Source organism: Lissotriton helveticus, chromosome 12 (genome assembly GCF_964261635.1).
Source record: "Lissotriton helveticus chromosome 12, aLisHel1.1, whole genome shotgun sequence".
Lineage (NCBI taxonomy): Eukaryota > Metazoa > Chordata > Amphibia > Caudata > Salamandridae > Lissotriton > Lissotriton helveticus.
In genome coordinates this window covers 223,367,832-223,392,151 of record NC_136073.1, presented here as the reverse complement: position 1 = coordinate 223,392,151, position 24,320 = coordinate 223,367,832, and the positions used below count along the sequence as shown (strand labels likewise).

Sequence of the window (24,320 nt, the reverse complement as noted above, 5' to 3'; positions counted from 1 at the left end):
TGGTTCAACCATAGTTTTTCTTAATGGACGGTTAGTGCTTTCACTTCCTGATGATGATGTATCCGTGTTTTGATTGTAAGGTTTATTCCGGCGACGCTGGGCATACACATCAGCCCAGGTATATACCTCTCCTAATTTGTAGTCGAGGGTATCTCGACGAAATTTGCGAATTTTACGTTTGTTGATTTCTTTAGTGTGTTTATCCAGTTGTAAATTGATTTCGTCTAGAGTTTTGGATAATTCTTCTGGGGTGATGGATTCCTCCAATTCTTTTTCAATATCAGAGATTTCTTTGGATAAGTCAATCAAGATTATTGATAGTTCTTCCACAATAAGAAGAATTAGGTCAAGGCTGCACTTGTTTAAAATCGCGTTCCACTTCTCCTGGAATGGTTTGGAGTTTTTACAGAGGGAAGGCTTGAGTGCAATCCGTAGTCCTCGGGGGATGCGCAGGGCTCGGTGATATTTGATGAGCGTGTTAGCATGAAGCTTCTGGTTAACTCTGCGTTTTGAAAGATAGAGTAATTGTTTCACACATTGTTCTTTTGTGCGGCTTGAGGTGGTCTGAGTAAGATCTTCATCAATAAGAGCGTAGATGCGTTCAGCTTCTGTGGTTCCAAAGGCAAGTGTGCTGGCTCTGGCCTCCGTTGTTTTTGATATTTCATCGTATTGCATGATATAGTAGTTCAGGGGCGTGCTGCCTGCCTTGTGGGCGGTATTGGTAATATAAGCGTTAAAATTGATGGCGTGGCGCACAGCTGTTTATGGAAGAGTATCTTGTGTGTTTTAGTTGATTTCAATTGGGTTATGGGTGCTCCAACAAGTGACGTAACCGTCCATGTACGTCCTGGTTAATTACTGGTTGATTGTGTTACTGGAAGTGTAAACGCATCCTTGAAACTGGGCACACCAATCAGGTTCGTCTTAAGAAGACAGACTCCATTTTTACGTTGATCAAATTATTTATTCAAAGGTTTTTCATTTAATTGATTTTCCAAAGAGTTCAAAACTATCGTATTTTCAAATGTGCTTTGTTCGACCACATGAAAATCATTGTTGTTGAATCTCAACACGTGCTCCGATGCATTTCGGGCGGGGAATTGCCCTTTGTCAAGGAGCTCTGTGAACGCAATAAACGCTTTAAATATGCGGAACATAACTCATAAACAAAATAACATATGAGGAGGTTACGTTAACCTAAATGGGCGGAAGCATGCGGGGGTGCATGCAGGTGATGTTTGGTGACGTGGTGATTAGAAACCTTATATGCCAGTGTGATTGGTTTAAGAGAAAGAAGATGCATGTGACGATATTCAGTGCCGTGGTGTTGAGGAACCTTATAAACCGGTGTGGCGTTTTTTTTTTTTTTTAAACAGAAAAGTGAAATAAGAAGGCACTTACATTCCTGGGTCATAGGGGGTGTTTTGATCTCTGAAAGCGGAAAAGTAAGCAAACGTAAGGAAAGTGGTTTCAGACCCGGGATAAGCGAGTCAAGTGGGTCACTATCGGGACTACCGACTTACTTGGTGTGTGGAGAGAATCAGTTCAGGTGAAGTGGCTCGACGCTGGCGGGATGGTAACAGGGTGAGACGAAGTTAGAAAAGGCACCTCGTGAGGTGGCGGTCACGTGATTAGGTTGTAGCAATAGAAAACGGGACTGAAAAGGGGGGGGTTAATGTGGCGGCCATGTTGTGATGGTGTCGGTCGTGGAAATAGCAGATCACGGGAAATAGGGATGTGCGGGGAGGATTATACAATCTAGATGCGGTGTAGAAACACGTGTGCCATTATGCAATCTAGATGCTCAAGCTGTATTTACAAAAGAAACGGTGTGGAAACGTTATGTACCACACGGGGTACTACAAGAAACAACTGAGTTCAATTTTCACACTTATAATCCCAAGTCTGCCATCGAAGGAAATAACAGTTATATCTGTCCCGATTCTTTATCTGGCCACGCTCATCTCCCTCATTTTACAGGTTTGTTGTCAGGGTGGGCAGAGAGATGGAAAGTCTTTCACTGCTCTTTCTCCTATCACGGCCATAAACCAGTGGACTATGCTTTTTGGGTTTTTGCTATGTTTCCTTATGGTTTTGGGTTTGATTTCCATGATGGCACTGAAGAAATATGCGTTCTGGCCAACATACTTAAGAGAGTCATTTGAACTTCAGCCTTCCATTAATTTGCTCGAGGACTTAGGATGCTAGTCTGCTACTGGTCCAGAGTCCTGAAGGTGGTCATGGCCTTTACAGTGCAGTCTACCTGCCCTATGGAACTTCCCTCTTGAGGATGGAGAGAGTGAAAGAACAGAGGTTGCTTTTGGCTGTTTGGGTATACTACAGGAGAAAGTTCAAATTGCATATTTCTTGTGGGACTAAACCCCGACCTATTGGAGCACCCATGCACTGGGACTGGAATTGAAGGAGAAACCAACCCTGCTACCAGAACCAGTGGAACAGATTTGGGCTTTCACTCATAAGTTGGCCGCAGACGGCAGGATGTCATGGTTCTGTCACAGGTGGATGGGGAGGGTGTGCTTCAGATAACAGATGTAGATTTGAATAGTTCAGTGATTACCAAGAAAGGTTGTACTGGAACTACAGACTAAAAAGCTAGTGGCAAGCAAGAACTAGAGAGGGAGCAAAATGTTAGTGTCACACAAGGCGAGAGAGAAGCACTAAAGAGCCACGCTTTGAGTAGTTTGGGTCTTCATTTTTACTATGCTTACATATCTAGAGTATTCCCCGAATATAGCGTTATACACATTTTTAATCTGTAAAGTACCTTGTTTCATGTAAATTTCTTCAGTAGGAAACAGGTTTTAGTTGAAAAGGTCTTGCGGAACCTGTGAAACTGAAGTGTGCAGTGGCTGTAACCCAGTTTCTGCTCAAAGTGTCCTGCTAACCTCCAGTGTGACTTTGCACGGTAAGCATGCCCCTGCATGCAATTTTCACTTGAGATACTGGTCCAGCGCATTTTGCGAACTATGCATTATTTCACATCGTTTCATAAAATTAAGCCCGTTATACAAGAGAGAAACGTTGCAATTCGGTTAGCGCACCCACCTTAGAGGTGCTAAGGAACCACAAATGACACCCACTGGAAACTATTCAGAGAAACATATGATTCTCTGGTTCCTTGTCCCTTACTCATATTCACTACTTTGATTCCTCTGTATGTTTAACTAAGTATTAGATCCAGGAAGAGTAAGAGTTGTGCACTTTAATGTTGACCTGAGTGGGTATGATGTGCACCCTGTGACATTTAATGAAACAGGAGTATAATGCTAATCTTTCAAACTGTATTCGTCATATACAAATTCAGAACTGGAAATGGCAGTTGTTCATGCTTTAACAAGCAGGACGGCCAACGTGTAAGATACTTCTAGTCTTTTAGCATCAGACCTATTCTGAGGAGAATATTGTAAACACACTGTGCAGTCTCAAGTTGTTTTACCAAACTGAAGAGATGAACAAGCACACACAGAATAATCACTGCATAAGTAATGAATGTAATATCTGCTTCATTCCAGATATGAACTAATATCAGTGTTACAGTTTCATTTTAAAATCTTTATTTGGGTGCAAACAGTCATAAAAGCACACATAACAAAAAAGACAATTCAATACAAATGAGTAAATACAGTGAGTCGGTTATCATAAAAAGCTTATGGGCCAGATGTACACCCCTAAATTGCATGCACAAACGGGTTTGTGACCTGTTTGCGCATGCAAAATGGCCCGTGGCCATGTACAATTCCTAAATAGCGAGTCACGATTTATTTGCAACTTGCTATTTAGGAGTTGCGAGTCCTAAATACACCTAATTGCATCCTCAAATCAATGTATGAATGTTTTGTGACCGCGATTGTGGTCACAAAATTGCCGCAAATTACCACCCGCTTCAAGAGGGTGGTAATGCAGTCGCAATAAACTTTGCGACTGTCTCAAAAAATATTTTTTAAGGGCAGGCAGTGGTTCTGGTGTATGATGCTAAAAGTATATACTATTACATGAACTCATGGTACTGGAGAAAGGGCAGACTGAGTCTAAGGGCCTGATTTAGAGGTTGACGGATGGAGTTAAGGCAGTTAAGGTGGCAGAGGACTTTACGTCCATCAAATTTAGAGTTTACCGACAATCCTGCATTGAACTCTTTGGGTTTGTATGAACCGCCATAACAGTGGTTCATACATAGCCATGTAAAAGGTTGGTGTGTGTCTGTCATTGGTAAAGGATGCCAAAACCAAACTCCTAAATGTTTTTACATTGCCAAATATAAATTCCCAAAAGCAGGAGTTTGCTTTTGGAATTGAAAAACAAACAGCCCCAAAAATCATATGGGTTTTCTCCCATGGTGTTGTGGGGAGATGTCATGTTTTTATTTTTACTGTCCCTCACCGCCAGGATGTACCTGGCCGTGACAGACATTAAACAAGCATTTACAATGCAATGGTTTTGCCTTTGTTAAAGTTAGAGCTATTGGCATTGCTCTTGACATTATTTTTATTTATGTTTTTTTTTAACATAAATAAATGGCATTGTCATTTACAATGCCAATAGCTTAATCTCTCGCAAATGCCACACACAAACACCCACAGAGAGCCCCCCCCACACACACAAACAGAGCCCTCCACAGACACACCCACACAGAGCCCCTCACACACACAGCCACACAGAGCCCCCCCACACAGAGCCCCCCCCCACACACCCACACAGAGCCCCCCACACACTGCGAGCCCCCCCCACACACTGCGAGCCCCCCCCACACACTGCGAGCCCCCCCACACACTGCGAGCCCCACACACACAGAATGTGTCCTGGGATAGTGCACTCCTCATCATTCTCAAATCTTGGGCGGAGATGTCAGAATTGGAGCATTTAAATATTATCAGCTTTCGATCCTGGGGTGCACAATGATTTCTGCAGCATCTACATTACTTACTCAGGTTCTTCCGATTAACATTAATAAAAAGCAACATACATATGTTAGGAAATCACAATCCCTCTCTCTCTCACTCCTACATCATCATCTCTCTCCCCAGTCTGTCACCTTTGAAGTCCTTTTTACACCTGTTGGTTACCTATGCGGTTCATCTCTAACAACAGTGTATAACTTGCACAGGGGGCTCGCAGTGTGTGGGGGGCTCTGTGTGGGTGTGTGGGGGGCTCTGTGTGGGTGTGTGGGGGGCTCTGTGTGGGTGTGTGGGGGGGCTCTGTGTGGGTGTGTGGAGGGCTCTGTGTGTGTGTGTGTGAGGGGCTCGCAGTGTGTGGGGGGGCTCTGTGTGGGTGTGTGGAGGGCTCTGTGTGGTTGTGTGTGGGGCTCTGTGTGGTTGTGTGGGGGGCTCTGTGTGGGTATGTGGAGGGCTCTGTGTGGGTATGTGGAGGGCTCTGTGTGGGTGGCTCTGTGAGGGTGTGTGGGGGGCTCTGTGAGGGTGTGTGGTGGGCTCTGTGAGGGTGTGTGGGGGGCTCTGTGAGGGTGTGTGGGGGGGCTCTGTGTGGGTGTGTGGGGGGCTCTGTGTGGGGGGGGCTCTGTGTGGGTGTGTGGGGGGGCTCTGTGTGGGTGAGCTCTGTGTGGGTGAGCTCTGTGTGGGTGTGTGGGGGGGCTCTGAGTTTGAGGGGAGGCTCTGTGTGGGTGTGTGGGGGGCTCGCAGTGTGTGTGGGGGCTCTGTGTGGGTGTGTGTGGGGGGCTCTGTGGGTGTGTGTGTGGGGGGCTCTGTGGGTGTGTGTGTGGGGGGCTCTGTGTGGGTGTGTGTGCGTGGGGGCTCTGTGTGGGGGTGCTCTCTGTGGGTGGGTGTGTGTGCCATTTGCGAGAGATTAAGCTATTGGCATTGTAAATGACAATGCCATTTATTTATCGGTTTTCAAAACGAAGACATAAATAAAAAAATTGTAATTTACAATGCTAATAGCTCTAACTTTTCCAAAGGCAAAACCGTTGCATTGTAAATGCTTGTTATACTTTAGCCTTTGCCACATCTTTATACACGGGGACAACCATCAACCATATTTAAAGTAATCCCTGTAACCTTTTGGCATCTGGGAAGATGTCTGCATGGTATAGTGCCTCTCACCGTTCTTTTCTGGACTTCTTGCTGGCTGGCTGCTGCCTCTAGCCTGTTCAGATCTATCACTTTACTACTTTGAAGACAGAAGGTTTCGTGGTCGCAGGCTCTGATACTTATTTTGAGGCTAGAGTAGTGGTTGGTTTCCAATATTAATATTTATGTTTCCAAATCTGAGAGCATTAAGTAGGTGCACCTTAAGAGTTCCTTATCTTTGGCCTCTATTGGAGTATTCCATGCAAACCAGTTATAATAGCTACTTCATTTGTGTCTCAAATTCCAGCCATTGGAGGCACTGCACATGCCACAACACAAGTTGTGACTTGTGTACTAAGTCATTGTTTATTTCCAAAAATGTGGCTTGAAGCAGCCCCCCCCGAACTTGCATTGGGTACCCATGGTCTACTATTTCACAAATGGTGATCAGAAGTGTCCACGTCAGGGTTGTGTCTGGCGCTAGATGTGGTGTTTGTGTATTCCGCGGTTGGTCTTGTATAAGGAGTATGTTGTGCAGAACATTGTTCATGAGCCCTTCCTGCTCACTTGTCGCACACAGGTCCGTCATTGGTGTTTGAAGCTTCTGCTCATCCATGTTTGACCACAAGTTGCTGCTTCCTCTGAAATTGTGCAACTCCTCCTGCCAGAATCCTTGCCCCGTGCAGTGTAGGACGGGCAGATTCTTTATGTCATATTTTAAGGTCGGCACCTCACACTTTTTTCATTTATTTTTTTATATTTTGTTTTTGCGTTCTAAAAATAGAGCGTATCGGGCTGAGCCAAAGAAGAGCTTATGTTCCATCTGTGCCCTGACATCTGCTTGACTTCATGTTTTGTCTCGAGGGGATCCTGCTCGGTTCAGTGGCTAATGAGCAAGGATCTGGTGAAAGGGGAAGGCCGCACGGCTGGGGAGGCAGGGCCTTGAGATTTCACAGAACCAGTTCATAATCGGATCACATAGCTTTGTAAGGCATGGCGCTTCCGCTGCTGAAACCCTGTTCACAGGGCCATTGACCGAATGAGAGATCATCTCTTTTTACTTCTTGTCCATCTATGTCATGCCTTTGCCCTCCTTTCGCCGCCTCTCAATTCGCCTTCTCTTCCTGCCGCCTTTTTCACCTCTTCACTTAACCTGAAAATATGGACGCTCTTTGCACATGTGCTTGTGGCCTGTCCCTTTGCTTTGTGCCAAGAGGGTAATCACATTACTCCTTGTCGTTATGGACACGGTTTCCTCTAGTGAGCGTTTCACCTACAATCCTTGCCCTAGGTATGTTAGTTTAATTGGGTCAGAGGAAGCTTACAAGGCTAAACAAACAAGTTGCATTTCTATTGCATTAATGCGAACGGGAACGGGGCCGGAAGACGAGCCGAACATGCATAAAAAACCGCACGGGCACCAGCGGGAGGGTGGCGGGAACGGGGCCAGAGACACGGAGAGCGAGGCAGCGGGAGGGGGCGGGAACGGGGCCAGAGACACGGAGAGCGAGGCAGCGGGAGGGGGGCGGGAACGGGGCCAGAGACACGGAGAGCGAGGCAGCGGGAGGGGGGTGGGAACGGGGCCAGAGACACGGAGAGCGAGGCAGCGGGAGGGGGGCGGGAACGGGGCCAGAGACACGGAGAGCGAGGCAGCGGTAGGGGGGAGGGAACGGGGCCAGAGACACGGAGAGCGAGGCAGCGGTAGGGGGGCGGGAACGGGGCCAGAGACACGGAGAGCGAGGCAGCGGGAGGGGGGCGGGAACGGGGCCAGAGACACGGAGAGCGAGGCAACGGTAGGGGGGCGGGAACGGGGCCAGAGACACGGAGAGCGAGGCAGCGGGAGGGGGGCAGGAACGGGGCCAGAGACACGGAGAGCGAGGCAGCGGGAGGGGGGCGGGAACGGGGCCAGAGACACGGAGAGCGAGGCAGCGGTAGGGGGGCGGGAACGGGGCCAGAGACACGGAGAGCGAGGCAGCGGGAGGGGGGCGGGAACGGGGCCAGAGACACGGAGAGCGAGGCAGCGGGAGGGGGGCGGGAACGGGGCCAGAGACACGGAGAGCGAGGCAGTGGTAGGGGGGCGAGAACGGGGCCAGAGACACGGAGAGCGAGGCAGCGGTAGGGGGGCGGGAACGGGGTCCGGAGACATGGAGAGCGGGAGAGGGGGGCAGGGGCGGGAACGGGCACTGGTAACAAATCACCTTCCATTGTGTCGGCTCGGAGTAGAGAGCCGGTCAGGTCTGCGTCCTCACACGGAGAGCCGTCCAGCTGGTGTGAGGAAGGATGTTGCAGAAAGAAGAAAAAAATAAACACGCCCACTGCCCGATGACGAGGCAAAAAGGGTGGAGAGCGAACAATTCTCGGGAACGCCCCCGAATCTGGTCCGGCCTTGACGGACAGATCTCTGTTCCAATGGCTAGCCTCCATTTATGGAGCTAGCCAATGGAACAGAGGGCGGATTCAAGTGTCCCTTACTGAAGACTACAGATTTCTCCTGGGGGCGGAGCTAAAGCTCCGTGCCCCAGGCAAAACCTAAAAAGGCCATTCAATCGCTCACTCTAATTAGGCCGAACTGTTAGATGGCTTACTGCCGATGGGCCGTACTCCTTTGGGCCATCAGAGGAAGGTCTTTGCAAGTACAGTACATTTTACTCCGTCAGCGTAAATCTGGCAGTCCGCTCGACTCAAAATTGGGTGGGCGGAGCAAATGTTTGGTAGACCGGGAACTCTGTCATTGCTGCAATGGAGTACCCTGTCCACTAAACTTTAAATCAGCCGAAAGCAGCGAGTTTTAAAGCAAGCCATTAAAAAATCACATTAGTTAGACCTGATTGGTGTTATCTTCAAATTCCATACAGATTTTAGGGTGCAGTGTTCCAAAAAAACTTCAGTAACAGCAAATTAATGATTCTGTCAAAAACTATAATAAATGATGAGAGTACAAAAATGTGAGAAAAGAACAAGGTTCTTTATCAAGTACCACAGTTTGAAGAGCTGCCAGATGACCTGCATGATGTAACTGCGCTCATAATTAAATATTGCATCAGGAAGGGAAAAAGGGTTGAAACTGGGAATACACAAATGAAAACGAGCAGACAGATTACAAAGAGCATTAGTACATACAACTTGGACTTGTCCATCTTCTGAGATTTGGTGGATCTGGAGCTGCTGGGCATTGGCCAAGGCGTAGGCCAGAGCTTGCGGCTGCGTCTGCTGCAGCTCACCGGAGCCTGAGACTGTGCATTGAACTCCCTCTGCAAGACAAGAGCACAAACCCTGCATGATTCACATGTTAAAGGCCAGACTGATGTTCATCGTGGAGTGAAGCCAGGCCAAGCCGCTTGGATATGGTTTAAACACTTTCCCTAAGGCAGGCAGGCAGTTCAAACAGCCAAGTTTCACTAAGACCGGAGCATTTCCATTGGTGCTCTGCAGAATGCACAATCCACACACACAGGACACACTAGGGTTAATTTGCGAATTTTTCATTCCGAGGTTGAACTCAGCTGAGCAAATGACAATTTCTGAGTGAAAAGTTGATTTTGCAATTCACTAAACATCAAATTGCACTCACAAATATTATCATTCATGCATTATATTACATTATGGAGTACCATTACGTGAGTAAATGTGCACCCATGGGATGAAAGAGGGGGTTACAGTCTGAGATGCCCTACTATGTTTGTGCACATCCACAAACCTGATTGTGGAGATTCAAAAACTTATCCTCGGCCACTGCCTTTTGGAAACGATCGGAGATTTACTCTTGGGAAGGGCAATAGTATATCAGTTTCCAGAATGGGAATGGGCACAGAACATCCCAATACTGGGCGGAATATAGCAGAATTGCTTAATTTGCCATTTAAACCCCTCTGTGAGCAGCACTTGGCCTTAGAGATCTATATGGTAATATAAATGTGAGGTCTTAAGCAATGCTTCAAGATTTGTTCTACTTACTTTAAGGGTGAAGAATTAGAAAAATACTCTACAGAGCTGCAATATTTAAGCTGGGCACAATAGTACCATCTGCTATATTTAGAGTTCTCCACTTACGAGGGCCTATGCAGCTTCAGTTTGCATTTACATGTAATAGGCATTTCTGTCCCTGTGCAAGTAAATAGGGGCCACGAATTAACAAACAAGCTCTCCTTCCATTAGGACTGGAAATAGATTTCATGTTCCCGTAATCCAGTAACAACATGACACACACCTATTTTACCAGGCTTAGTATCCAGTCGGGGAGATATAACACCCATTCCTCCTGGGGACCTTAGCTGCCCAATATTCTGTGCTCTCACTACTATTCCATCCAAGAAGAATTCTCTTGGGTGGTTTTAGCTCTACCCCTCCTTGCCCCCACAACACAACAAGGATTCAGTATGCAAAAGCAACCCATCAGGTGTAATTCGTGAGCATAAGCAATACACAGGCAGTAATCCTACCAGAGAATGTTCTCACTTCCTTTGCCTCCAGATCACCCTGGAACGAACAGGGCCCTCTGCTGTCCTGTCTAGCAACTTCCTCCTCCCATCAGGTGATTCTGAACAGCGCCTCTACTTCAAGTATAGGTTAAGACCAAGGAACATTCTGTCAAAACTCTTTAGTCTTAGGAGCCTGAATGTGTCTACTGCTAAAAGCAGGTTAAATATTCACCTGTGAGTCGTCTATCTTTCAAGTGCGTTCATGGCCACAGGCACCTTGAGTTGGGGAGGCAGATCATAACCATCTACAAAGGTTATTAGAACAGGAGTGCTACCAGTCCTATTTTTGTCCCCTATACAAAACTAATGGTAATGGTGACTATTTAGAAAGGTTCTTTCACTTAAATATACAGTAATACGGTGCTCTATTGCCCAAGGAGTCCATTCAGAGTACTGTACTCATAGAATCCTTTAAATGTGTGCAGTAGATAGGACGTCCTTGCATTTCCAGAGCACATAACTATATAAAGAGTTCTCAGTTTCTATTCTAGCTATAGATCTTTGAATCTATAGCTTCGGGATTTCGGATACAAGATAATCAATCACAAGTGGTGGTGAGTGAACTTCAGGGAGCTGCACAAGTCCTGGTCAACTATTCGGGGGAGTGTCTAAACATTTTAAATTACATTACCAATTGGATTTAAGGTACCAGTATTTCTCGATAGAATAATGTGGGGTTCCATTTTTGTCACAACTTTGGAACACCTTAACCAATGGTATTACTTTTGGTTGTGTCAGTAGTAATAAACATGTATTTTAACTTAATCCTTGCAGGAATATTTAAGTTTTTTATTTCTTAACTCTATTGTTTGGCTGTATTGTTACACAGAGTCATCTTATGTTCTTCCTCCTCAGGCCTAGCTACCAAATGTGAGCCAAAGCACAATTCTGGAAACCTCTCACATAGGAGATAGCAGCTTCAGCATACACCTTTAACATTTCTTTATGGTATCTTCCAAGTCACTAATGGTTTTAAGCTGGAGAGTCTGACTGATTGCTGGGGTCCTAGTGCCCTCCCAGACACGGACAATGCTTTCATTCTACCTCTCTTGACAGTTCCCACTCTACTCTATCTCTTGAAGTGCTACATAGTTACATCATAGAAGGATAGATTATGTTTCTATTATACATGACCCTTCTCAATTATGGAAACCTGCTGAACTAGGGTTGACTCTACGGTGCTTAAGTAAAGGCACACCCAGATGCAGTAAAGTTTACTTAAGTTAGCATTGTCCTCTTCATTGCTGTCCTGTCTTCATTAATTTCAATGCTGCTCTTTCATGAACAATCAAAAGTCCGTATTCTGTGGCGGATCGCAGCACAAGCAGAGCGCCCTCTTTAGAAGGCGGCCCCTTAGTGCTGCATTCTGGTACACCCACTGTGTTCCACTCGTGGAGACCCCCTCCTGGAGTCCCTCTATTCCAGCACACTCCCTGCATCATTTCCGGCACCTGGTGGGCTGGGGACAGGTACTTATTCCTTCTCCATCCAGTTGCTGGCCTGAAAACGCTTCTTCAAATACACCCTCTCTGGGTTCGCGCGGCAGGGCAAAGGTGGGGGTTTAGAAGGCCACCTCAAGGTACATGCAGACTGTTAAACTCTGGACCCAGCTCAAGGGACAAAACATGTAAATTTGCACATAGCTGTTCTAAGTGTGGGGCTCACCACTCAGCGACCTCCTGCAACGGATCCCAACAATCCTCATCTCTACCTAACACAAAACAAGGTAGTTTAACACCAATTTGCATGTAAGACTGCACAACACCCTCACCCCAACCCCTGGCCACCACAGACCCCAGCACATCCAGCACCACTCCTGGGAGGAGCAAGAGAGGGCCCATCACTAATTATCCTCCGCACCCTCCTTCCCCTGCTCAGGGGCTACAGCAACACCAGGGACAGTCAATGGATAGCAAACGGTTTTGTGAAAGGCTTCAAGATACCTTATGCAAGCCCCTTGTTAAGTAAGGACGGAGAGAACCTGAAGTCTGTGCGGAAGCTTTCCTCAGTAGTCCAAGGGAAGATTGAAAAGGAACTAGCGCTATGGAAGGTAGCAGTCTAATTCCAGTTCCCCCCGCTGGAGAATTTTGTGGTTTCGCCCCTTGGTGTGGTCCCTAAAAAGAAGGCAGGAAAATTCAGGCTTATCTACCACTTAGAATATTCTGAGGGCAATTTGGTAAACCACCGATTGGACAGCAGGCTGTGTTCTGTCGCGTACAACTCCTCTGATGTGACAGAAGACATAAGGAGAGCAGGAAGAGAGGCATTGCTGTCAAAGGTGAAAATAGAAGCCGCCTTCTGCCTGCTGCCTGTTTATGGAAAAAGCCACCTTCTTTTAGGTTTCAAGTGGGCAGACCAGTTTGACTATGATATGAGCATGCCAATGGGTTGCTCTGTGTCTTGCGCCTACTATGAAGCTTTCAGCTCTTTGCTGCGATGGGCACTCCAGTGGGCACACGACAGGAGCAGGGTCACACACTATCTAGATGACTTCCTGTTCATTGGGCAGGAGGGGACACAGGACTGTGTAGTCGCACTGGAAACGTTTCAGTCCCTGACTGACCAGCTAGGAGTCCCTCTAGCATGAGGTAAGACCGAAGGCCCAGCACATGTCTTGACATTCCTGGGCATAGATGCATAAAACTAGACACTTTGAATGGCATGTCTTAACTCCTGTTAGAAAAGGTGAAGGCCCTGCTTCAGGACATCTAGGCAGCACAGGCCAAAGACAAGGCAACCCTGGGAACCATTTAGAGCTTACTGGGAAAACAAAACTTTGCTGCAAATGTCTTTCTGACAGGCAGGGTTTTTGCCAGAAGATTGGCCAGGGTCACAGCCAATGTAACATGCAAACACCGCCTAGTGATGTGATGTGATGTGATTTGGCACTTGTATAGTGCGCTACCACTCCAAGGAGCATCTTGGCGCTTAGACTCCTAGTTGTCAGTAAACAGCAGAGTGTCAAGGGTGAAACTACCTGTCTGCGGGAAGGTTCAAAGTAACGCTACGCATCCGGAGTCAGACAGAGAATAAATCCATGTTTTTAATAGTTTTCTGAATTTTTCCTCTGTTGCAGTTTGACGCAGGGACGGAGGTAGTTTGTTCCATGCCCTGGTGCCAATAACTGCTATGGACTTTCCTCCCCTAGTCATCAGCCTAAACCTGGGAACATGGAGCAAATTTGCTGTGGAGGACCTGAGTGCCCGTGACGGATGTTATTGTCTGAAGTACTTGCGCAAATACAGTGGGCCTTGATGATAGAAGGCTCTGTATGTGATGGTGAGGACCTTAAACAGGATGCGCTTATGTACCGGGAGCCAGTGTAAGGCATCCGATGCTGCAGAGGCCGAGGACTTTCTGGGCAGTCTGAGGACCAACCTAGCGGCTGCGTGCTGGACCATTTGAAGTCTGTGCAGGGCTGATTTATTTAGCCCTGCATACAGACTGTTACAATAATCCAGCCTGGATGTTATTAGTGCTACAGCCACCGTCCGTCTGGCACTCAGAGGGAGCAGGTCAAAGAATTTTCTAAGACCCCTAATGATACTAAAGCATACCCCTGCTACTTCTTTGGCTTGTTGATTAAATGACAGGGTGTTGTCAAATTTAATGCCCAAGTTTCGTGCTGCATTGATAGTCTTTGGGGGGGGCTTCTACCTTTTCAGGCCACCAATCCTGCGGAGAGAAACAGTTGTTAGGACCAAAAGGCACAGTCTCTGTTTTAGCCGAATTACATTTTAAGTCGTTGAGTGTCATCCACTTAAAGGTTGCTGACAAGCATTCTCTCAATGTCAGTTCAGCATTAGATTGATTCTTATCAAGAGTCAAAACCAGCTGGGTGTCATCGGCGTAAGCAATTGTACTAATGTTGAAGGAAGAAATTAGTTTAAGTAGGGGGGCCATATATAGGTTAAACAAAGTGGGGCTCAAACTTGAGCCTTGCGGAACCCCTGTTTTCATAATTTTTTCCTCGGAGCAGAGATTGCCCAGCATAACGATCTGACGCCTGTGCGCCAGATAGTTTTTAAACCATTCGAGCACGGTTCCTGCTATGCCTGCATTAGCAAGGCGATGTAGAAGGATAGCATGGGAAACCGTGTTGAATGCTGCAGAGAGATCTAATAGGATCAGGACAGCCATCTTTCCCTGATCCAGTGCAGCACGAATAGTTTCGGTAGATGACAGAAGTGCCGATTCGGTGGAGTGGTGGGTCCTGAAACCTGCTTGACAGGGATGCAGGATGTCATTTCCTTCCAGAAATGCCATCAATTATTTATTGACATAAGATTCTGTAATTTTACAGATAGCAGGGAGAAGGGAGATGGGACGCAGATTGGACAAGGTTGTAGGGTCCTGTAAAGCCTTTTTCTGCAGCGGTCTCACTGCCGCCACCTTCCATTGTGGGGGGATCTCCCCTGATTGGAGGGACGAGTTGATGATGAAATTAATACATGGATTGACCTCTTGTATTATGGATTTAAGCAACGTATGGGGGCAGGGGTCAAAAGGGGATCCTGACTTTAGGCAAGATATTTCCTGATGGGAAACTTCCAGGCTAATGTGGCTAAAGCTTTCCCATCTGGGTTGATGCAGGTTCATATCCGTTTCATTCCCAGGCTCTTCTTTCTCAAATTGTGGAAAGTCTTTTGTGAGGGTGTCTATTTTTTGGGTGAAATAGTTAGCTATGTCATTGCACAAAGTTTGGGAAGGTGGAATCTCTTGGGTTAGGACTTTGGGCTTAGTGAAGCTGTTAACGATTTTGAAAATTTCTTTTTGTTTGTTGTTGGATGCTTCGATGCGGGAGGTAAAATACTTGATTTTTGCAGTTTTAATAGAGGCATGCTATGATCTCCTTGCACTCTTATATACCTCCTTTGCTTTATTCCCATAGCTCCGTTGCCACTTTTGCTCTAAAAGTCTGACTTCCACTAATTGTTCTTTAAGTTTGTCTGAGAACCAGGGAGCGGATAGTCTCCTTTTCCCTATGGTACCAGTTCTTTCTGGATTTCTGATCTTATTCCCAATCTCTGTCATCCATCTCTCAAACCTCTGATAGTCTATCGTGCTGTTCCCTGAGAGAGTTGGTTTACTCTCCTTGGCCCATCTACCAAGGTCAGGGTGCTCCATGATTTTTCCCCAACAAGATAGGGTTTTCCCCTTTTTTGCTACCTCCTTTGCCATCATCTCATTCCCCTTTAATTCAATATTGAATTCAGTAAAGTAGTGGTCCATTCAAATTTGTGGTACGGGGCCTTTTACCGTCTTTTCATCTAGATTGGAACTAATGCACCAAGGGTGTGCCCCGCCTCATGAGTTGCTTCTAGAGTCCTTAGCATTAGTCCCAGAACCTGCAACGTTTCTTTGAGACTAGAGGCGTAATGGTCATTAGGGTCATCTAAATGGAGGTTCAAATCTCCTAGAAGGGTAAAATTGGCGTACCTGAGGGTCAGATTAAGCATTGGGTTGAAAAATGATCTTAGAATGTGGGATGAATTATTAGCCAGTTTCTTTGGGATAGGAATTTGGAGAGCTCCTTGGGCTGGCAGCCCTGAACTGTGCCTTTTCACTGACACTTTGTGCAGGGATGGTCTTGGTGCCATAATGGGAAGTGCGTAGTGTGCACAGAAATGAATGTATATATAAGGACCCCTGCTACTAATATGTGTTCCCAGGGCAAATACAATTGTTCAAAACAGTTCCGTAGGCAAAATGTATTATATATAGCATTAAAAAACATAATTGCTACATGCTGGTAGAGAAAGCTCAGTGTACACAATGTGATACATTATAAAAACTGTTTATTCATACAAAACAACAGAAAAACTATGTTTTTTTTCTCCTTGGATAAACACTGCCTGTGGTATTACATAGCAATAAAAAACCACAAATTTTACAAACTCATTGTTCTCTCAATACATATAACAAAAATGAAATTAAATGAATTTCCTACAAATATAATCCAAAGATACAATCCTATTCAAATGCTCTCAATAAATCCTACATTAATATGCAACCAATTAGATGTAAAGTAATCATCGTGTTACTAATGAATGTAAACTTGATTGTCAAAAATTGGTCAAATAAAATATCAGGTCTAAAGAAAACAGGGATATATTTGAGAGATACAATGTAGTGGCTTTGATCAATGGTCCGTGATCCCTCTAGCCAAGGATAAAAAAACTTAGTTTTTATGTCGTTTTGTATGAGTAAACAGTTTTCATAATGTATCACGTTGTGTACACTGAGCTTTCTCTACCAGCATGTAGCAATTATGGATTTTAATGCTATCTAGAATAAGTGTTGCCTAGGGAACTGTTTTGAGCAATGGTGTGCAAAGAAATGGTCTAATTCCTCTGAAATTTCACTTAAGGTCAGAGACACTGTCTGCAAAAAGGGTTTTCTTCTGGTCTGACAACATGGCAGTGGTGAAGGCCATCAAATCGCAATCTTCCTCCTGCCCATTGGTACTTGTTTGCTGAGGCAGCTTGTGAGGGAGGGCCTTTGCAACAATGTTGAATTCCGAGCATGACACATTGAGGGGAGTAAAGAACGTGGCAGCTGACGCTCTCTCTCATTTTCAGCGGCTGTTTCTGGGAGACTTGACCACGAGCGAGAGCAGAGATTACACCTTTCTCTCAACAAATATGGCACCTATTACATTGGGCCAACCCCTAATGAAATTAGGTGAGCTATCGCTTGCCCCTGGGACAAGGAGGCGGTACAAGAACTGCGTTTCTGCATTCTGCAAGTTGTCAGGGGCTTGGAGCAGTAACCCTTGAGAGTAAGGTTCAGCACCTTGTTTTATGGGCTAGGGACTCGAACAAGACGACTTGTGGGTCACGGGGCATCTAGAAGCAGTTAATCACCATACAAAGCTGGGAGGCCACTAGGACCCCACCAGGGATTTCCCCATAAGGGCGGCACTTAAAGGCTGGGCCAGAGGGGAGGCAAGGACACCAGATGGTAGGTAACCCATTGAGTGCCACATTCTACAGGGGATGATTGAGTGTGTTCACAGGGCCACATATTCTGACCACGAGGCCACCCTCTTAGCAACATTATTCAGTTTGGCATTCTTTGGGACCTTTTGAGTTAGTGAGTTGGTAGCCAACTCAAGGAAAGGTTAAACAAATGACTTACTATGCGTGCAAGGAGGTGCCTTAAAAATAACATTGCGAATGTTCAAAAACAATCAGAAAGGCCATGGAAAATCCACAGTACTGCACCCTCTGGGCATCAAAACCTTCTGCCCTGTTGCCCTGGTCACAGCTTACATCGCGGTATGCCCAGCAGTTGGGGGTTACCTGCTTGCTAGTGAATGCGGACCACTCCCCCATCCTCCCCCTCCACCAGATACCAGTTTGGGAAGGTGATGAAGTCCTGTTCAGAACAGTCAGGGAACACTGGCAAAAGTTACTCCATGCATTCCTTCCAGATAAAGGCAGCCACCACAGCCTACAAGATGGGGCTCCCTCCTGATGGCACCATGGAGTTGGGCCGGTGAGACTCAGACTGCTATAGGCACTATATTCGACCATGATGGGTCAAGTGGGCACAGCAGGATGCCAGGGCGACTAAATGTCAATCATGTAAATATTGAACAAATGTGTGAAAAAATTAAATGTTGATTTCTTTTCTATGTATGCTTTTCATTTAGCATTAAGGTTTGGTGATTATTGAAACCTGCATTGCGCAATTTCCAGGTGTTGGTGTTTGTTGTGTGGTACAACAAAATACATTTGTGCGCACAAAATGCACCTTTTTTATTGCGCTAGGGTTCAAGATGTGGGAAATCAGACACTCATTCATCACTAGGGTGGTGAGATGGGCAAAGACCAGGACCTGTTGGCATGGTTTCACCCTCATGCGGATAGCATGGTTGGGTTTACCCAGTATACATTGGCGCAGTTTGATCAGAATGCTGCAGCAGAGACTAGCTGGGGGCTGGTCACCACCTCACATTTTAGTAATCCACTGTGGTGGTAATTACCTCACCCCCCTTGGGCGCTGCGCGCTAATCAATGCAATGATGTCCACCATTCCAGAAGAAGGGTAAATAGCGCCATGCCCAAGTTCACCAAGTAAAGGGGCGTTGGCTTTATAAGACATTACATAATTAACTAGTGCACCACGGGGTACTTCGATAAGGACGGGATACACCTGTCAGAGGTTGGTAAAGACTTGTTCCTCATGGACCTAGGGGGCATTGGGTTGCAGGTAATAAGGGAGCCTCCTGTGGTGGGGGGAGACATGGAGATGACAGTGACCTCATCTAAGGAGTTAGTGAAGTTACAAGGCGATCCAGAGGTAGTTTCGTACATAAGGGTAGCATCTCAGGGAGCACAGCAGGGGTGCTCTATGCCAAACCCCAGGAGTCCTTACGGCAGGACCCTTGGTTGCAAGCGAAGGTGCCCAGTCAGTCCCTCTGGCGGTTGCAAGCCTGAGCAACCGGGGGCTTGCCTGGTGATGCTTGGCCCTAAAAAGAACTGCGTAATAATCCTGGAACAGTGGTCCACGGTATTTAAGGTAGAAAAACTCATGTTGGCACCAATTGGGTTGGCCCACTGTGTTGTTTCTGGGGAGGGTTGCACATATCGGCACTATGCGGTTGCCCGCGGAGCACACAGATCGAGTCTATCCCTGATATTCATCACTTCTCTCTCCCAGACGTCCATCGCTCCTCCCCCGCGAACATTTTTTTGTTTTTGCACTTTTATATAGCGTGAACTCCACCTGAAGGAATTGGAGAGCTTTGCATGAGCACCAGTTACATTACACAAGGACACATTCAGCTTTGGTAGGCACTTAAGTGGTTTGCCCATAATCATAGGCTGTTGAGCCGACTTAGAGACTCGAACCTGGTTTCTCGGTTCCAAAGTGGGCAGCTCAGGCCCTTACGCCACATCCTCTCCCCATTGGTCGCACTTCTCCCCGATGTTCATTTCGTGAAACCTTTTGCCCGAACACATGCTGCCTTCCTTCAGTCACTACGGTATTAACCCAGCTACTGTGACAAACACTTAACTCCGGCCTCAAATAAAAGGAGGGATAATGCTTCCCATCAGTGACGTTCACGTGGCGTCCAGCCACACTTCCGGTGGCGTCTCACTAACGCAAGCACGAGCCCGGTTCTAAGAAAGCCCTGGGAGCGCATTTATAATGGGGGCCGTTTCCTGCACGGGGGTGACCCCCTGCCAGAGCCGCACTCCGAACCGAGGCAGACAAAGAGGCCTGTGCTTGCGACATGCCAGCTGTTACTTCAACACATGTGAACAAAAAAACACAACGCCTTATTTAGGGGCTTAAAACGTAGGTTGGTGCAAGATGCAAAAATGTTAAGCTCATTTGAAGGCCAGGAAGGAAGGTGGGGAGGAACGGAGGAAGCGGAGGGGGCGGCAAGCCTTCCAAAAGGCACCTCTCGCGGGAGACAAAAAATGCTTATAAAAACACGTGGGTCTTGGGGAGTCAGGGCACAGGCGAGGCAGAAAAGGAAGCTTTTGTTAACAACACATCTTCTCTGTGCGACGCTTCACCCCGTGCGTTTCGCACTCTCTTCTCTAACAGACAACCCTTTTAGGTGTCTGCCCAGGACTGAGCAACGCTTATCCATTTTAAAGATTCCCACCGGGGAAAATAAGCAGGAAGATTACCAGCAGCACCCAGCCTGAAAGGCCAGTTTCACACTATCACGAGCTCCCTGGCCCATGTTAAAATACTGATGTATTAGGGAGTCACAGTACCAGGTCGCGGTGACAGCTTGTTTTCAAAGGTTGTATTTGGTATTTTATACAGGAAATCCAATTCACTGCAGTCCTGCATACCCATCTCCTAGCTCTAAAGATGGAGGCTGTACATGGCAAAACACGAATGAACCCAAGGCGTGGCAACCATGACTTGGTCCCTATTCCAAGAATGAAGGAAAAGTGTGCCTATACATCTTGTTTGATAGTAAAAGACCTCCCTCGTTGAGGTGCAAAAGCCCCCCTCGCCCTTGTACCAGGGCCATGACACCTGCAGTTTTCTTACAATAACTGAGAGATATACAAAAGGACAGAGGTAAAAGTAATATGGTGCACAGATGTTCAAGAGTCAAGCCAGCTGGGGGCGAGGACGACTCTCCGATTTTCGTTGACCACAGCCCTAGAGAGGAGTCCTCAGGCCAAAGATTTCTTCGAGAGTTTGGGTTTGAAGAGTTTCCTAAACCTGGGGTTTCGGTTTTTAGCTTGTATTTGCATTAGCCAACTGGCTTTTGTGCATCCATAATGTACAACATACACACATTTTGGAAACAGTTAAATGATTAGAAGAAAAAGCAGAAAAAAAATTACAGAGAGGGTTGCAGAAGAAAAAAGAAATGACATATGAATAAAAAGATTAAAAACAAAAAAGGGATTACATCAGTTCTGGAAGTTATTTTTTCACGTTTGTGGATTCCCCCACTGGATAATAGACCTCTCAGGAAGTTGGATAATCCTGTACATTTCTATTCGTTTTTGATCTCCCGCAGGGTCAATGCTCAACAAGTACAATGTGGATCATGAATATTACGGTGGCATTAATGACAAAATACACATACACAACCTACATAAAGTATATGGCAGTAGAAAAGAAAATGTATGGATGATTAAAGTCAAAAAGTAATTAGGGCAGGGACGTGGTTCTCCGAAAAACCCAAGACACCTGGCACCCTGAGGTCTTTGGTATGGGCTCCACCAAAATTGGGGGTTCACTAATTTAAGACTCAAAAGGGTTGGAAACAATGAAACAATGGAAAATCAACCAAAGGTAATCGTAGACAGTTGGTAAGGAATTCATCCTAGGCTTGTATAAAAGTCCCCAAAATAATTTTTGGATTTCTCAAGGATTGTATCAGATACTCTGTTGTTGTTAATATGTACAGGCGAGTACATGATGGATCCCGGGCAGCGGACACGGGTTTCATACTTTAGGACTTTCTCGAGGCTGACAAACTGTAAGTTATAGGCCAGGCATTCTGAACGTCCAAGAGGTGACTAATTGCTCATGGTATATAACTTGCATTCTGTATCTTCAGAATCAAGTGGTGATGGGAAGTGACTGGGTACGAAAAAATAGGATGCAGTCGTTGTCAAGGAAGTGGGCCTGCGTCTGAAGAGCTCCAAGTTAAGAGGCAAAAGTTAAGACGATATGGAAATCAGGCTGTGATAACACGTCCAAAATACAGGAACAACCGTGAGTCAGAAACACACTATTTTTGTGTGTATGAGATTTACAATTCATATTCAGGTCTTTCTTGTTTTTCATTCCTTTTTGTTTAGATATACTGGCATTTTGTCGAAGATGGCAGTTGCTTTTGTTAAATCCGCAAACTGACTGGACAGCAGCAAGGCAGCTCTTTCCTGTTTTTCTTTGAAGTCACCTGTTTCAGTCTTCCAGGATACATTTCCCTCAGATATTTTAATTAGTGACAAAACAACAGAGTGTGTGTCATGAATTCAACCTGTTGATCACCGTACAGGCAAATATCGAACAGATTATTTTTATCTTGGTCTAATTAGCAGGCAACGCATTGAAGCTTTCTGTGTTACCTTGTGGTCAAATTGTTCATTATTACTGGGAAATCAATTTCCACTTTGATCCAGGGCAAATTTTGATTGCTTTCAGTTTTCATTTCTTTCCCTTCCGTTTTATGTGTGACTTGGGGAGATATGTTCTCAACAGCAAGAAAGGGATATGGGTTAGCCCTCTAAGTCCAGCTCAGTAAGTTCTTGAGGAATTGCCAGGATCAGATGTTACCCAAACAAATGATGGACGGAATGCTGAATAAATCATACATTCACCCCCAGTCAAGAGATCTAGTTGAAACCATCGTTCTTTTGCTCACCATACCACCCCAGTTTAGACCCAGCCATAAGCAAATCAGTCTTGACCCTGTGCCTCATGGGGACAGCCCAGACCGAACTGCCAAGCCAGGTCCTCCCTGGATCGGAAACAAGCATCCTGAAACCAGGTTCTGGGTATTATCCTTCATCAGCCAGGCTAGCTTGAATCCAGTGGCAAAGTGAGCAAGGGACCCGCGTCTGGGCATACCCATCCCTCCTAGGGTGAAAAGTGCTACGCAAACAAATGTTGGCATTTTTGACAATCAACAGGCAATTAAGTTGTCTTCTCATGAGGCATCTCTCTGTATGGCATAATGGACTGCCATCTTTCTGACTCTAAGTTATAGTGGCTCTAAGCCGCATTCTACCCTCAGTGGAACTGATGTAATGGTGGCGGGATAAATAGGAACGTCTCACCACAATTCCATCAGTTCCAAGGCTCTGAATTTTCCTCTGTGCTATATTCACTGGCTAGAACAGTTCCTGTAAATTGTTATGGCACCATACTTGGGTTGGTAGACATTTTAAAAATGCTTGGGTATACCATTGTTATATCTCTTTGCAAATTTCAGTATTCCATTTTCAGCTGACTCCGCTGTCCTTGTAGATCTAAGGATGGGGTATTTTGGTCATACCCTCAAGTTCAAGAGATTCTGCAGTTTCAGACCAAGCATCACAGATAAATAAACGGTCACTGTGTTTGTGTCAGTTGAAAAAGGCATTGTCGGACCAGATGCAGGCAATCTGATCGAGGGTTGTCACTAGAGAGGTAGACTGGAGCCTACTTTAGCAAAAAGCCTGCATTCATGGCTCAGAAGGCCTTGTGGTTAACAGGGTAAACTGAATTTGGTCCTATCGCCCACCGGAACCCACACAGTCTTTTGTCAAACTTTCATAACTTCAGACATTATATGGCAGCCTGATTGTGGAGACTGAACTTTAATTCTTTGGAAACCTGTGTACGTCACATTACAACAGTCTAGAGGCTGCTTGACAGACTACCCGGTTTACTTCAATCTGAAGAAAGGCTACAAGTTTGATTTGTGGGATGAATGAGAGGTTTGAGTCAAAAATAATGTCAAGGTATTTGACTTTTTGCGAGGGAGGCGAAGTAGGTCCTAGGGGAACATATAAGAGGAAAAGCAGAATCGAGTTTTCCTCTCAGAACTAGTATTTTTGTTTTGTTTCCAATGTTGGGTGTCAACAAGGCGGTCTATAAAATATGGATAGTAGTTTAGCATTGAATCGCATTTATCTGGAAGGCGGTGACCTAAGTAGCCCCATCCTACTACAGACCGATCAGAAAACTGTGCTCCAGTAGTAAATACCTGAGAGGAAGATCGACGCAGCCTTTTAATAACGTTCTAGATCATACAAGGACCTGACCTTTCTGGAACAATCCACCTACTGTCTGTTCGCTATTAGCATGAAAACAGTCTTGTTAGTACAGTCCTTGATGGCTATTACGAATTGTAGGGCACTGTATAGAGACCTGGCATGGGCACAAAAAATATAACTGAGTAAAAGAATAATGATGTTGCACATGATCTGATATTGGGTCACTGCACATGGGTAACACTTGGACTACTCTCCGAGTTGTGCATCATTGTGCCTATGCCCCCCTGACCCCACTCCTCAGCCAATGCATCAGCCATGAGCAGATTAGGACAGCAAAATGGAGGTGGATTGAGAAGGGAACAATTCTGAGGGGCCTGATGCTGCTGTGTGTCCACGGCAGGACTGAAGGGAAGCAGTGTAGGGCTCACATGAGTAGGGTGGTATTACAGTCCTCAGGATTGTACCTTGACAAAGGTGTGGTCTATCACACCTTTGTCAAGGTACAATCCTGAGGCATGAATAACAAACATGCAGTGTGTGCGCTAAACAGATTTTAAGCCCGCTTTTACACCAAGAAGGATTCGCTTAGACCTAGACCTGTG

The 24,320-nt window shown here is 45.9% G+C and overlaps 1 protein-coding gene across 2 annotated transcripts in view; it reads right to left on the bottom strand.

Annotated features, from left to right (window-relative positions):
• The window catches only part of BANP (BTG3 associated nuclear protein), a 1,144,281-nt gene that overhangs the window by 497,358 nt on the left and 622,603 nt on the right, over positions 1–24,320 (bottom strand). For both annotated transcript variants that reach the window (XM_078669175.1, XM_078669176.1), the window contains one exon: positions 9,162–9,292. In XM_078669175.1, coding sequence (XP_078525301.1) covers positions 9,162–9,292 — 131 coding nt within the window. The remainder of the gene's footprint in view (positions 1–9,161; positions 9,293–24,320) is intronic.